General features: G+C 40.9%; 1 protein-coding gene across 1 annotated transcript in view; it reads left to right on the plus strand.

Annotated features, from left to right (window-relative positions):
- The window catches only part of stau2 (staufen double-stranded RNA binding protein 2), a 110,429-nt gene that overhangs the window by 37,511 nt on the left and 59,214 nt on the right, over window positions 1-13,704 (plus strand). The window contains exons 8-10 of the mRNA XM_084747154.1: window positions 6,845-7,057; window positions 7,892-8,029; window positions 12,975-13,103. Coding sequence (XP_084603280.1) covers window positions 6,845-7,057; window positions 7,892-8,029; window positions 12,975-13,103 — 480 coding nt within the window. The remainder of the gene's footprint in view (window positions 1-6,844; window positions 7,058-7,891; window positions 8,030-12,974; window positions 13,104-13,704) is intronic.

A 13,704-nucleotide genomic window follows, 5' to 3' on the forward strand; every position in this document is an offset into this window, starting at 1 on the left:
GGGATTTTCCTTTTCACGTCAGTACATTCTTGGTCAGTATTACGCCCAGCATGTAGTGACCAACAAAGAAAATGAATCCTCAAGCCACCTCTGCATTGGCTTGTTTGTGCTTATATACCGGTTTCAGTTTGGTAAGAACAGACACTTATTGACAAGTGCCTTTCAGAAAAGCTCTTTGCGGCAGAGGGTTGGCGACCTTGTTAAACTCAGCTGGGGGCTTCCCAGTACAGCTCCAGTCTCCCACTGTTAGCCACTGGCATGTTCAACTGGATAAGAGGAGGGTTAACTGCCTTGCTCAAGGTTTTGATTTTGCCTCGCAGGATTCCTCTGGACATTGCAGTGAATCCTACCAAATAGTGGAGCCTCTGCCCCCAACTTTTTCTAAATCCCTGAAGAAGTCTGCTGTGTCCTTACATGACCTGCTGGGTCTGTTCTCCTTTGCTTTCATCGTATCTGCGCTGACTCATCCAATATTCACTCCCTGATCTCCCCCTTCTTCTTCTACTGCACTCTGCAAGGTGCCAAAAACAAGGGAGGCTCAGTTTACTCTGTGTACCCCCTCCCTTCCTCCACAGAATCCCTGCCTTCCACCTCTCCTACCATCACTCCCAAAAATCACACAGAGGGCGGTTGCGTGTTGAAGCTAGGGGGAAAGGCAGATGGGGGTGAAAGAAATGGAGATGAGGATGGAAGGAAGGGAGGGTTGGACTTTCCTCAGTCTGTTGACTTTGCTTGTTAATAAAAGTTTACACAACATTGGAAAAATTATCTGCAAAGGCTTTCCAATCCTCCCCTTCTTTGTTTGAAAAACGCATTTGCTCATCAGAGCATGACATGGCTATATCCTTCCTGGAACTGCTATTAATAATTTCAGCCAGCTAAATCTGGATTGATGTGATTCATTATCTGTCATGTCTTTGTCACTGTCAGCAATTACGCCGCTTTCATTTTCAGTCCTTCCAAATTGGAAGCTGACAGGGGTGGTTTTTAAAAGCAGACCACAGCCACATTCCTCTAAACACTTCTTCCCTCTTTTGGCCACCGTCAGCTGTTCATTACTGCTGTCTGATGAGCAGCAAGTCTGTCACTTCTCTGTACTTTGTCTTTCTTCTGTCTGTCTTTCATCTGCATCTATGGCTAATATTTTTTGCCTGTTGCACAAGTTGTGTTTTATGTGTTCAGCTTGCTTTATTTGGCCTTTTCTGTTCCATGAATTGATTTAAGTTCACACCAACCTTGTTTTACTACAACTCTGAAACGTCTCATGCCATTCAATCATTTGTGTGAACATCGGGCTCTTACTCTAGTGCAGACCATAGAACCGATTACGGAAGTGTATATTTTTAAGTACTGAATCCCTGAGTACCAAGCCTCTAAATATGGTGGTCAAACTACATTTTGGGCGGCTTGAATATAAACATATGTCAAACAATATAGAAAGGGCAATTTTAAACAGCCTCCCTTAATTGTGACACTGGTCGTCCACTTTCTTGAAGGCATTGTTTCCAAAGAAATATGACCTAGTCTTCTTAGCAAAGGGGAGAAACATCACACTACACTAGTCCTTAGATGTGTCACGTTGTAGCCACTTAAACTCCTGATTCCATTCACTCCATTTGTTGCTGTTCTCATTTTTTCATAGTTTGCCTTTTGTGTTTATGGTTCTTCTGTAAGGATCATATTATCAGTTTGAGTAGGCTTAGTAAACCCAGTAGCCCGGACATATCAGTACCTAGCCGACAATGAGTAACATTTTCTACCGTATTTACTATCAGAATGTCAATGAGCAGTGGAAAAAACAACTCAGGGCAAAGTGAGAAATGTTTGTATTACTAAATTATTTAAAACTGTTTATATACACAGACCTTTAAAGTGTGCTGATATGCACTAAAGATCAACACAGACCTGGACAGAACCTAACGGTGCTCCATGATGTATGATATCTAGGTAGACATTGGGAGGGGTTTGTTGTCGTTTTTGTTATTTTCTGGACCATTTGAATTTTGCCTTTGTGAACACCAACTGGACCAGTTGGAAAACTGAAATAATATATAATCCTTGCATTTGTTTCAGAGAGAGAAAGAGGCTGTGGAACCGTGTCTGACTAACAGTTGTGTTTCCCTGTTCGTTGATTACTTTTGTTCGCCCCTGTGCCATGTCAAACTAAACTGTGCGAAGGCCAAGCTGCATTGAGGCAATTATCATCTCCCTCTCCTGGCATTGCATACCTTTCTCTCCCTCTCATACCCCTGATGGCTCTCCAGCAGATTCACTTTCATCCTCAATCAGCGTGTTGCATGCAATATGCTCTCACACTGCCACTACAATGTGGCTCGGGACCAAGTGTGAATTACACATGTCTCTTTGGGTCTCCTCTTGCCCACTGGGTCCATTACATTATAACTCATTAGACAAAGTTTGGCCCCATCTCCTACCCTGCCATGTCACATCCCCTTTACCGTGTCTTCTTTGATGCACTGAGAAGAAACGACACGCTCCCACACCCCCAGTAACAGTCGAACTCTTAAACTCACACACATACACGCACATTTACGTATTCATGCAACCTACACAAAACCATGATGGTCATCTCTCATGTGAACGCCTTTCACAAGCAGCCATGTTTTCACATCATCTCATCCCTGCCCTCACTGGGGCATGAAATTACCCGTGAGTCACTGCTAGCGAGTGTCTGCTTTCCCATCCCTCTGCAATGATGAGGGTCGCCGCCACCCTGAGAGCCAGTTGGCTCATTTAATCCCCCCGTCAGGCAATATCAAACAGATGTCAGCATCAAAGAGGAACCAATCTATAAATCACAGCTTGTGTGTTGGATCAGAGGCTCCCTTTTCCAAGGAGGACACAAGAGAAGAGGGTCCAGGCCAAGAACCACCCATCTTACAAGGAGCTGCTTCCCTCAGGGCTTGTCCATCCACCATTCGTCACAAAAGAGCCTTTCTTCCCTCTACCAGTTCTTGCCATTGTCCTACCCTGCTCCCATAGCCTCCTCTTCCAGAGTACCTGAGGTCTCGCATGCACAGATCCTCAGACAGCTCAGGGTATTAATGTCGCTATGAGAAGGCGAAGAGAAGGCCTCCCATGTTAGAGAAAAGACGAGATGAGGAGACAAGAGGAGAAGGGGATTGGGGAAAAAAAATCAACATTGAATTACCAAGTGTTTCCTGTGTACAACCTGATCCTTGTCATTAGGTGGTAGACGGGTGTGTTTGTGTGTTTGTTTGCATGTATGTGTGTGTGGGTGTGTGTGTTACTGAATGGAAGTGCTGAAATCCCATCGGTGTGGCGCAGATCCCGTGTCGTCTGCCAGGAGACTGACTGCAGCTCGTCTGCCGCCGTCCTGGGCCAAGAGTGTGTGACATGTGTGCACAGATACACACTTTGTCTCATCCTCTTTGTTGACTGAACCATATATCTATACAGGCCACATTTGAGTTTTTGCTTCCTGTCAGTGCCTGTTTTCACTTTAGATAGCACTAGTGAATCTTATCAGTGCAACACTTCATCACATTCAGTCCAGCATGTATTCTAACATATTATTCTAAGGTCCTGGACTGTTTTGGATAAGAAGAAAGAAAGCAGAGAGCTTTCAAGATGCCAAAACCCCAAGAGCACTGAGTCAGTAACAAACCCGCTCAAACGCTTGTTACTGTAAAAAACAAAACAACATAATGTGAGGGCGTCATTGGTTTCTTTAATATTAACAAAATAATTCCATCGTAGAATACAGTTTCAGACCGTAATCTAACATCTTGACTTTGACTTTTGGTCCACAGCACAACATATGGGGGTTTCCATTGGCACATTTGACCACACCGCGTCAAACCGTGCCGCACTGATTTGCATTTCCATTACCTTTTATAATGTTGCACTCAAGATGGACCATTTCCGGAGTTAGGTCAAAGCACACACAGCAGGTTGTGGTGACGTTTCGCCAACAGCAGCCAACCCGTGATGACGCCCCCCCCCCCCCCTTTCTCCCCCTCAAACAAGTGTGTGATTGGAGACTCAACTCAAGTCTCTGCAGGAGAGTAGAGACAATGTTTTTAAAAGTCTCTGTGTGTGTCTCTGTGTGTTAAGAGGAAACAGCCAGCCTAGCTCTGTCCAAAGGTAACAAAGTTCACCTACCAGCATCTCTAAAGCTCACTAATTAAAATTTTATAGCTTGTTTCTTAAATGCATAAAAAAGCAAGCAAACAAACAAACAAAAAAGTATAAATCTTGCCTTGGTAGATGAATGTTTACACCACACGACTCGGCGGTTCAATTGGCCACCTTTGTTACATGTCATACCCCTCTCTCTCCCTGTTTCCTGTCTGCCTCTTCAGTCTCAAGCTGTTCATACAGGGTAAAACATCCCCTCAAAAAACATCTTCCAAACAAAATTGACATTTCGCCAGTTGTTTTGCTGGACTATTTCTTGGCTTTCTATGTCTCTGCTGGTTGCCTGACAGAAAACAAACAATGACGTGTCATGTAACAGAGGTTTGTGGTCTGAATCAAACCAGGGACCTTGTGGTCAGCCACCAGGATGCAAATATGTGTATTTCTTGGTCAGCGTAACCATCTTGCTCAACTTAATAAGATGAACAGTTACACATGTTTCGAACATCCCTTGATGGACACACATAGAGAACGCTTGAAAAAGTGATGGAGTGAGTAAAGCTATAGAACTGAAGACAGCTGAAGAGGCCCATCATCACCCTGTCATTCACTACGCCAGCATCATAGTCATCTATTACATCTACATCCTGTTAATAGCTCAAATGTATTTCTCACCAAGTGACATAATCTCAGCTGACCAGCAGCCAGTTACATGTAGTGTCATCATCAGCACCATCGGCACAGTAGAAAAAGCTCAGAAATGGGATGTATCTAGTCCCATTGAATGTTGTAATGTACAAGAAGCTGCCATGTTACATTTCCTTTTTCTAGTGATGAGCAAGACCAGAGCAGATCCCCTGGGTGGGAGTGAGTTTGGCTGTTAACTTGGACCGCTAGTGCTCCAAGGCTTCCCTACAACACACATCCTTACATATACTAATAGTCACTGTGCAGGAATGCTGACAGGCTATCAGGTACATTGACAGCGACCACGAGGCCAGTGTCAGCCGTGTCCTGCAGATAATTCTCTAGGAATAGTAGGGATGGAGAAACCTAAATATAACCTCATTTTTAGCCTTAAATAATGACGTTGACTTGCAAATTTCACACCAGTAAATGATTTGGACTTCTTTGTGTACATTATATGTTGCTGCAGTAGGTGTTTTGATACTTTATTTGTTATAGACGTAGTGTTATAGTTTTTCTGCCTCCACTGACAGCTGTGGCCTAAGGCATTATGTTTTTGGATTGTCTACCTGTCTCATTCTTGTGAACGCAATACCTTGGCGAAATGTCTTCAAACTTGGCACAAATGACAACTTGGACTCAGGACTGAACTGACTAGAGGCAAGGGTTACTGTGACCTCACAAAACACACTTTTGGCTGTGACCCAAGACAAAATTTTACCCATTTAGAAAGGTATAATAAGTCAGAAATTATGAACTTTTATGCAAAAGATCAAATGCTGCAATGACATCATAATGTTCAGCTGTAAAAATGGTCTCTAAATGAAGGCAGCATGTTTCTCACTGGACATGTCAAAAATAGTAACTTCCATTTTGCCAAAAAATATACTTAATGCCTTTCATTAATTTCATATGTTATGAGTTTGGACAGACATGGATGTAAACATTTACATTGGACATTTAATAATTAATTTGGCTTCCATGCACCAAACTTGCACTGTCATTTCAGCATGTTAATTGAACAAAACACGGGTTTGTCAGGGTATAGTTATGTACCAGGGAAGGCAGAGTGTGCACACATTATCCTTTGTTCTCCTCAAGGTCTGGTATTAGTCTGTGTTGATGTGTGAAGTATTTGAGGAATGCTCAAGGTTCCGCTTATCAGTTTAATCTGTTTTATCGGTCACTGGGTTCAAATTAACTGTTTCTAGATTGCATCTGATTGCTACAATTTGTGCTGTCTGCACCACAAATTGAGCTCAAATAAAGGAGAGCAGGAGAGAAAGGGGGGTTAGTGGGGAGGGGGGGGTTTGAGAAAGTCCAAAGAAACGACAACTTACAGCTAGAGGGAGAGCGAGGGAGGAAATCAGTGAGCTCTGATTCGAAAAAGGCGTCCACATTAGCCGAACATGTACTGTTGGACTCAGTAAGTGTGTGAAACCTAATTCTTCCTCCAGCGTGTTTTCCTAAATAAGGTTTGGGAGAACCCCACCTGCTACACACACACACACACATACACACACTGTTCTCGGACTTCACAGGAAGTAGATGTGATTGCAGAAGCATGACCTAACGCCAGCCGGTGTTTGTTTTAGGTCTCCCAGGTGACCAGAGGCTAGAGGAAGGAAACTGAGCCCTCAACACTAGAGACTGTCATCTAGGAACATATTCCTCTTCATGTGTGTGTTTTTTATGTCTGTGTGTGTGTGTGTGTGTATGTGTGTGTGTGTGTGTGTGTGTGTGTGTGTGTGTGTGTGTGTGTGTGTGTTGTGTATATGAATAACAAGCGCATATGGGTGGATAGCGCTGTGTCCATCGAGAGCAGATTTTTTGGACCACCTGGTGTAGCTGCTTGCAGAGCACACCGCACACACTCCCTCACACATATCATGCACAACAAAAACACTCACATTTGTATTTGTTCAGGTTTTTTTCTCTCTTTTGCACCTCATCTTGAATCTGTCTGTTTGTCCACGTGATAATCCTGGTATAGGACAAATTTAGTCCAACCTGTCCATCCTGTATCATTCCTCAGGTGTTGAAGGAGAGCGGCCCCCCGCACATGAAAAGCTTCCTGACCCGCGTCACCGTGGGAGAGTTCTCTGCCGAGGGCGAGGGCAACAGCAAGAAGCTGTCCAAGAAGCGTGCCGCTCTGTCCATCCTGCAGGACCTGAAGAAGCTGCCCTTCATCCCTGCTGTGGAGAAACCCAAGACACACTACAAGAAACGTACCAAGACCATCCTCAAGGTACTGCAGCTGGGCTTGCTAGGTGTATGCTGTGGTTTCATACTGTGAATTTAATTTAAATATGTTATGTTATGCACAATGTTCTTGGTCAGTCATAATACATTTTTAAAGAAGTTTTTCTCCATTCCGACCTAAGAACCATTTTCCTCACTAATTTTGACTTCATCTGATGAATCAGCTCCATAATTCAGATAATTAATACCCATATGTATATATTAATGATACTGCATAGGTCTGTTCATTTATTTTACTCCACAATGAACTCACTGGTTGTTTTTACGTTTTCAAACTTCTAACCCTGATTTGATAAGCGCTTCTTTTACAGTTGTTTAATTGTGGCTTATGTGGAACACCCCTGGGCTTTAAGGATGCGTTTGGTACCCATTAAGACCATGCCAGATTTTTGGCATATTTTGACAAATTAAAATATAAAAAAATTCAAATGAGGAATTAGACTTTCATTTTAACTAAAATACTCTCACTTGCATTGGGGCTGTATAATTAAAGATGTCTGAAAAGCAAATTTGGTGGGCTTAATAGGGATATTTGCCTCACTTGGCTAAACAAATGGGTAAAAGTTGACATCAGTTTCACATCACAATACTACCAGTGCCACTGATATGCAGAAAAGTAAGAAATATGATATTGTGAGATTTTTTTCCTGTATCTTTTGCATCTATCCATTGTTGATGTCTCGTTTCCTTTCAGTACACACACACCCCTACTGCACTATCAGATAAGTTCAGTAGATAAGTACAGACGATTTGTGATGATACAATCAATGAATGTGATAATTGGACCTGACCAATTGTGTGTCTCTGCTTTTCCTCTCAGACGGGACCAGACTATGGCCAGGGCATGAACCCGATCAGCCGTCTGGCTCAGATCCAACAGGCCAAGAAAGAGAAGGAGCCGGAGTACCTGCTGCTCTCTGAAAGAGGGATGCCCCGCCGCCGCGAGTTCATCATGCAGGTAGTCCCTGATTTTGTTTCATATTGTCTTCATTTGAAGCTATGATGAAATATAACTTGTATTAATCCCAAAGGAAATTACTTTGAATTGTCTCATCATTGCCATATTTCTTATGATATGTGTGCTGCTACAAAAAATACAGCTTTAGAAAAGATGGAGAATGGTGAACGGATGGGGATTATGTATGCATAGGAAGAAGAGGAGCTTAACTATCACATGCTGAGTTTTATTACACACTGTGAGTAGTCGTCTGTGACTACGCTGGATGTGTTCAGGCGCTCAGCTGAGCTGCTGTGAACCTACGCCATAATGGTAAAATCAAAGGATGGGTATATGCAGGGTTTCTGCAGTCTAAAATGCATTGATCCTAATTTTAGGCCTTAAAATATCTTAAAGACATTATAGACAGTTCTTAAAAGTTGTCTTAAAAAGTGAAGGTAACAGCACTTAAACAAAGTTGCATTAACTTCAGTTGCACTTTTAAATGTGTTTTGGGGAAAAATTTGAATTCATAACCCTGTAACAACAATTACAACATGAAAATGAAAGCAATGTGGCACCAATAACCAGTAATGCAATTTTAGAATTTATTGGAGCAAGTGTGTCACAATGTGCTGCCAATATAGCTTCTCCTTTCATCAAAAAATAGCTACTTTTAGAATTAATATGTTAAAATCGTTCCTTGTAACATTAATTTCATTCAATATGGGTAAGTGCAAGTTCAGTATGGACATCTAACAGTTCTTAAATATTATTATAATGGTCTTAAACAGGTCTTAAAACGTCTGAACTTGTTGAAACCTGCAGAAACACTGTATGAGTTGGTGGACAAGGAATACATATGCTTAAAAAGATGCTCTGTAAACTTGTTATGGATGGTCCTCTGAAGCAATAAGTAGGTATACACTGACTTTATTTTTGATCAAGAGGAGGAAACACAAGCCAAAGGCAGAACAAGAAGCAACCTTCTCTGTCTGACCAAATGCAGTCAGCAGCAGCATTATATAACCTCTTTACACTAGAACACGAGTTTCTTGGTTTTCTCCGGGGACTCTCATTTGGTTTCCTATTTCAGCCATGTGTGTCCCAGTCCAGTCCTGTGTTCAACCAACAAACCTCATGTTGTACGATAAGGCCTGAGGCAGTTTTGGCTTAAGAACATATTTATGCATCAGCTCCAAACTATTTCATTTCTGGACTGAACTTTTTTTCTTTCAAGTTCCAAAAAAAATGACCAGTCCCTTCTGTTTTCTTATGTATTTAGTCTTTTTCTAGAGACATTTTCCTTGTAATTTCTCTTTTATTGTCAGCTGTGCGGTGGACAATGACGACATTTGTTTGAAGAAGGATCTATATAAACTGAGCTCTCAGTATTTATTCTTTGTGTGCAAGCAACACAGATTTGCTCCTGACAAAGTGAACTTTATTATCAGTTCTGCCATACTTGCAGGACAAATTAGGGATCGCAGTGCTTTTTGTCTCAAACACCCAATGTAAACAAACAGTACGGGTAGTCAACAACAACAGTAAAAAAAAATACCAGGATAGAAACAAAGTGCTAAAAAAAAGTAACCAAACACACACACACACACACACACACACACACACACGCACACGCACACACACACATACAGACATAAAAATTATAGAAAAGTACAAAGAATTTAAATATTTACAAGTTAAGCAGGGCAGTTAGGAGGGGCAATAAAATTAAGAATAGAATAAAACACAAACAAAAACTGTAAATATAGAGAACTGTAATGATACTATGAACTGCACTAAACAATGCAATTAATAATTATAGTGCAAATAGAGTAAATAATGCAAATACAGATGTGCAAATAATATTTCATCGTCAGGATGCGATGATTTAATGCGATTTAAAGATTGTTTCCAGTTTGTTATTCCAGTATGTAATAGATTTGACTCTCCACTTGTGTCCTGCTGTACACCACACATGAAAACCTAAGAAAAGCTGATTTATAATTTATTTTGAAGTGTTTCTCCTGTACACTGTTAGTTTTCCCTCTCTGTCACTCCCCTTTTCTCTACTCTCCTCACACTCCTCTCTCGTCCTCCCTGTTCTTGAACTGTTCTGTTTGATATTCATTATTTTTATAGCGTGCATATAAAGCTCAGAATAGATGAACATCCATCTTTACAGCCCTGTTTTCCTCGGTGGCGCAGCCAACTGCTTTATATGATTAAATTGCCATTTCAAGCTGTTGTGGCTAGTAAAGAAAGCACACAAACTGGCTTCTGTGCTGAGAATGTGGTCTGTGTAGTAAGGAACCAGTATTCATTAACAGAATAAAATGGTCATGGTCCTGCTGAAGTAACGACCTTTAACTCTTAACTTAAGTTATGAGTGATCTGCTGTTTATCACTAATCCAGTAAAAATAGCACAGACTCTGTATGCAGAAGGAATCTCATCAGATAACATAGTTGCTTGAGGTATTTGAGGTCATGCATAAAAAAAAAAGCTGTGTTGTTACCAGTTAACAGGAAAACAAGTCAGGGAAATCTGTCAATTAGTTCACTGTGGTTAAGATTTGGCATTGACTCATTTCTCTTGATCTGCCTTAAATTAGAGCTGCCTAGTGTTTAGTAGAAACTGGCTTTGCCTGTCTCTGTTTTATCTCCATGACTTTTACAGACTTGCAGGGTAAAGCTACCTTATTACCCTTTGCTGCTATTTTTTGTGAGTGTCTTCAAGTACATTCACATGCATGCTAACAATTCAGTTCTTACAAAATTAAGAGAATATTATGAAACTAAAAACTGAACTTGTAATTTAGTTTTATAGTTTAATTGGATTTCATTCATGCTTTAATGTGCAAAGTGAGGTTTCATAGAAAGTGCCTTACTGTGAACAGAGTCTGTGCTTCAGGGAAACTATAACTGATATCTAGCTACTCACAGTAATCAAGTTATTTTATACAGCTAATGCATGAATATGTAAGGATCACAAGATTATTTATTAACTGTCTTACAGTCTTTGTCAGCAGAGATGGCAGGAGATGTAAAAACTGATTGCTGCACTGTCTTAATATGAAGTGGCAATGTGAAGATTAAAATTTGGTTTGCTGATTTGTTTTTTGTTTTTTATTGTCATTTGGTTGTTGTTGCTAAAGTCTGTGTGTATTACCCGACCCAAGTCAGCAGATATTTAGGCCACTCAGATTATTACCAGAATTAAATTTAAAAATCAGCATATGTGATGGTATGTGGGGGTGTTAGTGCCCATAGCATCATGGCTAACTGTCACATCTGTAAAGGCACCATTGATACTGAAAGGTACATGCAGGTTTTGGATGCTGCCATCCAGACAAACTGTGTGGCTTCGAAGTAAAAGAGTTTCAGATATTAAACTGGCCTGCCTGCAGTCCAGACCTGTCTCCCACTGAAAATGTGTGATTCATTATGAAGCAAAAAACACAACATCAGAGCATCTGAAGTCGTATATCAAGCAAGAATGAGAAATAATTCCAAAGAATTACCCTGCAAGTCTGTAAAAGTTCCAAAACTTAGACAATTAGTGTCCTGAGTTCCCAAACATTTGTTCAGTGTTGTATAAAGAAAAGCTGATTAACACGGTTATAAACATGCGCCTGTCACAACTTTTTTGGAACGTGTTTCCGGCATCAAATCCAGAATGAGTTTCTATTTACAAAAAACTATGAAGTTGATTAGTTTGAACATTAAATATCACGTCTTTAAACTATATTATGTTGAATATAGGTCTTTTTTCTTTTGCAAATCACTGCACTCTGTTTTTACTTGTCACAACTTTGTCGCAACTTTTTAGGAATTCGAGTTTGTATATGAAAGAAATCCCAAAATATGCAGTGACTCAAAGAGTCAATTATCTGTTATGAAAAACATATAATCTTTGCAAAAAAGTATTTAAAAAGAAAGAGAGACAACTAGCAGAGATGGCCTAGTCCGTTTTAATTTATGCACAGTGTTTTAACTGCCATTCTCTTTGTCTTGCTCTTCCTCCTCGTCTTTCTGTGTCCGTCCCTCTCAGTCAAACTCTCACTCTTTGTCTCTCCTTCCGTAATCCTCTTCTTTCATAAGAAGAACAGAGCTTCTCTTAGCATCAGGCAGTAATTCAGCCTCAAACCTATTCTCTATGCCTCTTTGATACACACATTAGGCCCTGCAAGTGTGTGTGTGTGTTTGTGTGTGTGTGTGTGTGTGTGTGTGTGTGTGTGTGTGTGTGTGTGTGTGTTCCCTTTGTGCAGTCCACTCACTCTTCTAAAATTTCCACATTGTTTCCTTTGGTAAGCAGCAGGGCTCAAATGAGTCTCTGTTTTCAATTCTTTTTTTCCTGAACCTATCACTTGTCACAGAAAAAGCTCCACTAAGTGTCAAATGCCTTTGAGTGGGTGAACATCACTTTAATTTGACTGTGACTGTGTTTATTTTAGCAATTTGGTAATTTATTGAGGCTTCTCATGTTGTGGCCTATTTGATGCATTCAGACGAGCACTTAGTGAGCATGTCAGACCACTTTGAATAAGTGCACTGAGGCCTTACTGTTCACAGGCTTTGGCTCCCAGAATGTTATTTGTAGAGTGTAATTGTCTGTTTGCATAACATAACGACGTCTGATATTCTCTTGGAAATATCTGCTTACATTCTGTGTAGACAGATTTAATGTTTTGGGATCACTGAAAAACAAACACTTCACTCTGAGGCTTTTTGTGCAATGTAAATTGCTCGGCTGACTCGGCCCAAAGTGTTCTCGGCTGAAAGTGGACGAAAGTGTGACAGGAAGCGGAAAGCAGAAAGTCATGAGAAAAGTGCATTTGGTATTAGTCATTTACTCAGTCATTGATTGTCACAGCACGGCCATAAAATTCATTTGTGATTCTGAAAATAATGTTATTCAGAAGCTCTTGATCGCATACCTGCGTGTTTACATCTGTGCATGTGCAGGTGAAGGTGAATAACGAGGTTGCCACAGGAACAGGACCCAACAAGAAGGTGGCCAAGCGGAACGCAGCCGAGGCAATGCTCCTGCAGCTGGGATACAAGGCCTCCACAGTCCCTCAGAACCCCACCGAGGTACAAACTTTACTTCTCTTGCTTAAACCAGCTTGTATATTTTATAGCCAGTTTATATACATGTCTGCCACTCTGTTCATTTATTTCACTGCCTGATTACTGTAAGTGTGGGTGGTTTGTAGTTACATTAGTCCAGTGGTTGCCAAACTCTTTCTGCCGTGACCCCTTTCAGAAGCCGAAAAATGTCATCCATGACACACACACACACACACACACACACACACCCAGTGGCTCTACACCCCCTGCCTCCCAGTTTGGTAAACACTGCATTAGGCTGTTAGTGCTCTACTGAGGAAAAGAAGCTTAAGTGATCACAGGACTGCAGCTTATGATCATTTTCAATATCGATTAAGAGGGGTCGTACTTATATGTACATCACATACAGGTGCAAGGTTATTGGAAATAAGCAAACTGACTCCAAACCACAAATTGGTTTAGATTGATAGTATTTTGATCCCAGTGGAATACCCATCACATCAAAATGTATAAAAAAAAAAATCACCAGTGCAGATTTATTGTTCTGAAACAGTATAAATCTGAATCAGGTTCATTTCCAAGCAAGTTTACACATATGAGTAATGTGGAGTTTTGGTGCGCACCA

Source organism: Lutjanus erythropterus, chromosome 21 (assembly GCF_056507025.1).
Source record: "Lutjanus erythropterus isolate fLutEry1 chromosome 21, fLutEry1.hap2, whole genome shotgun sequence".
Taxonomy (NCBI): domain Eukaryota; kingdom Metazoa; phylum Chordata; class Actinopteri; order Lutjaniformes; family Lutjanidae; genus Lutjanus; species Lutjanus erythropterus.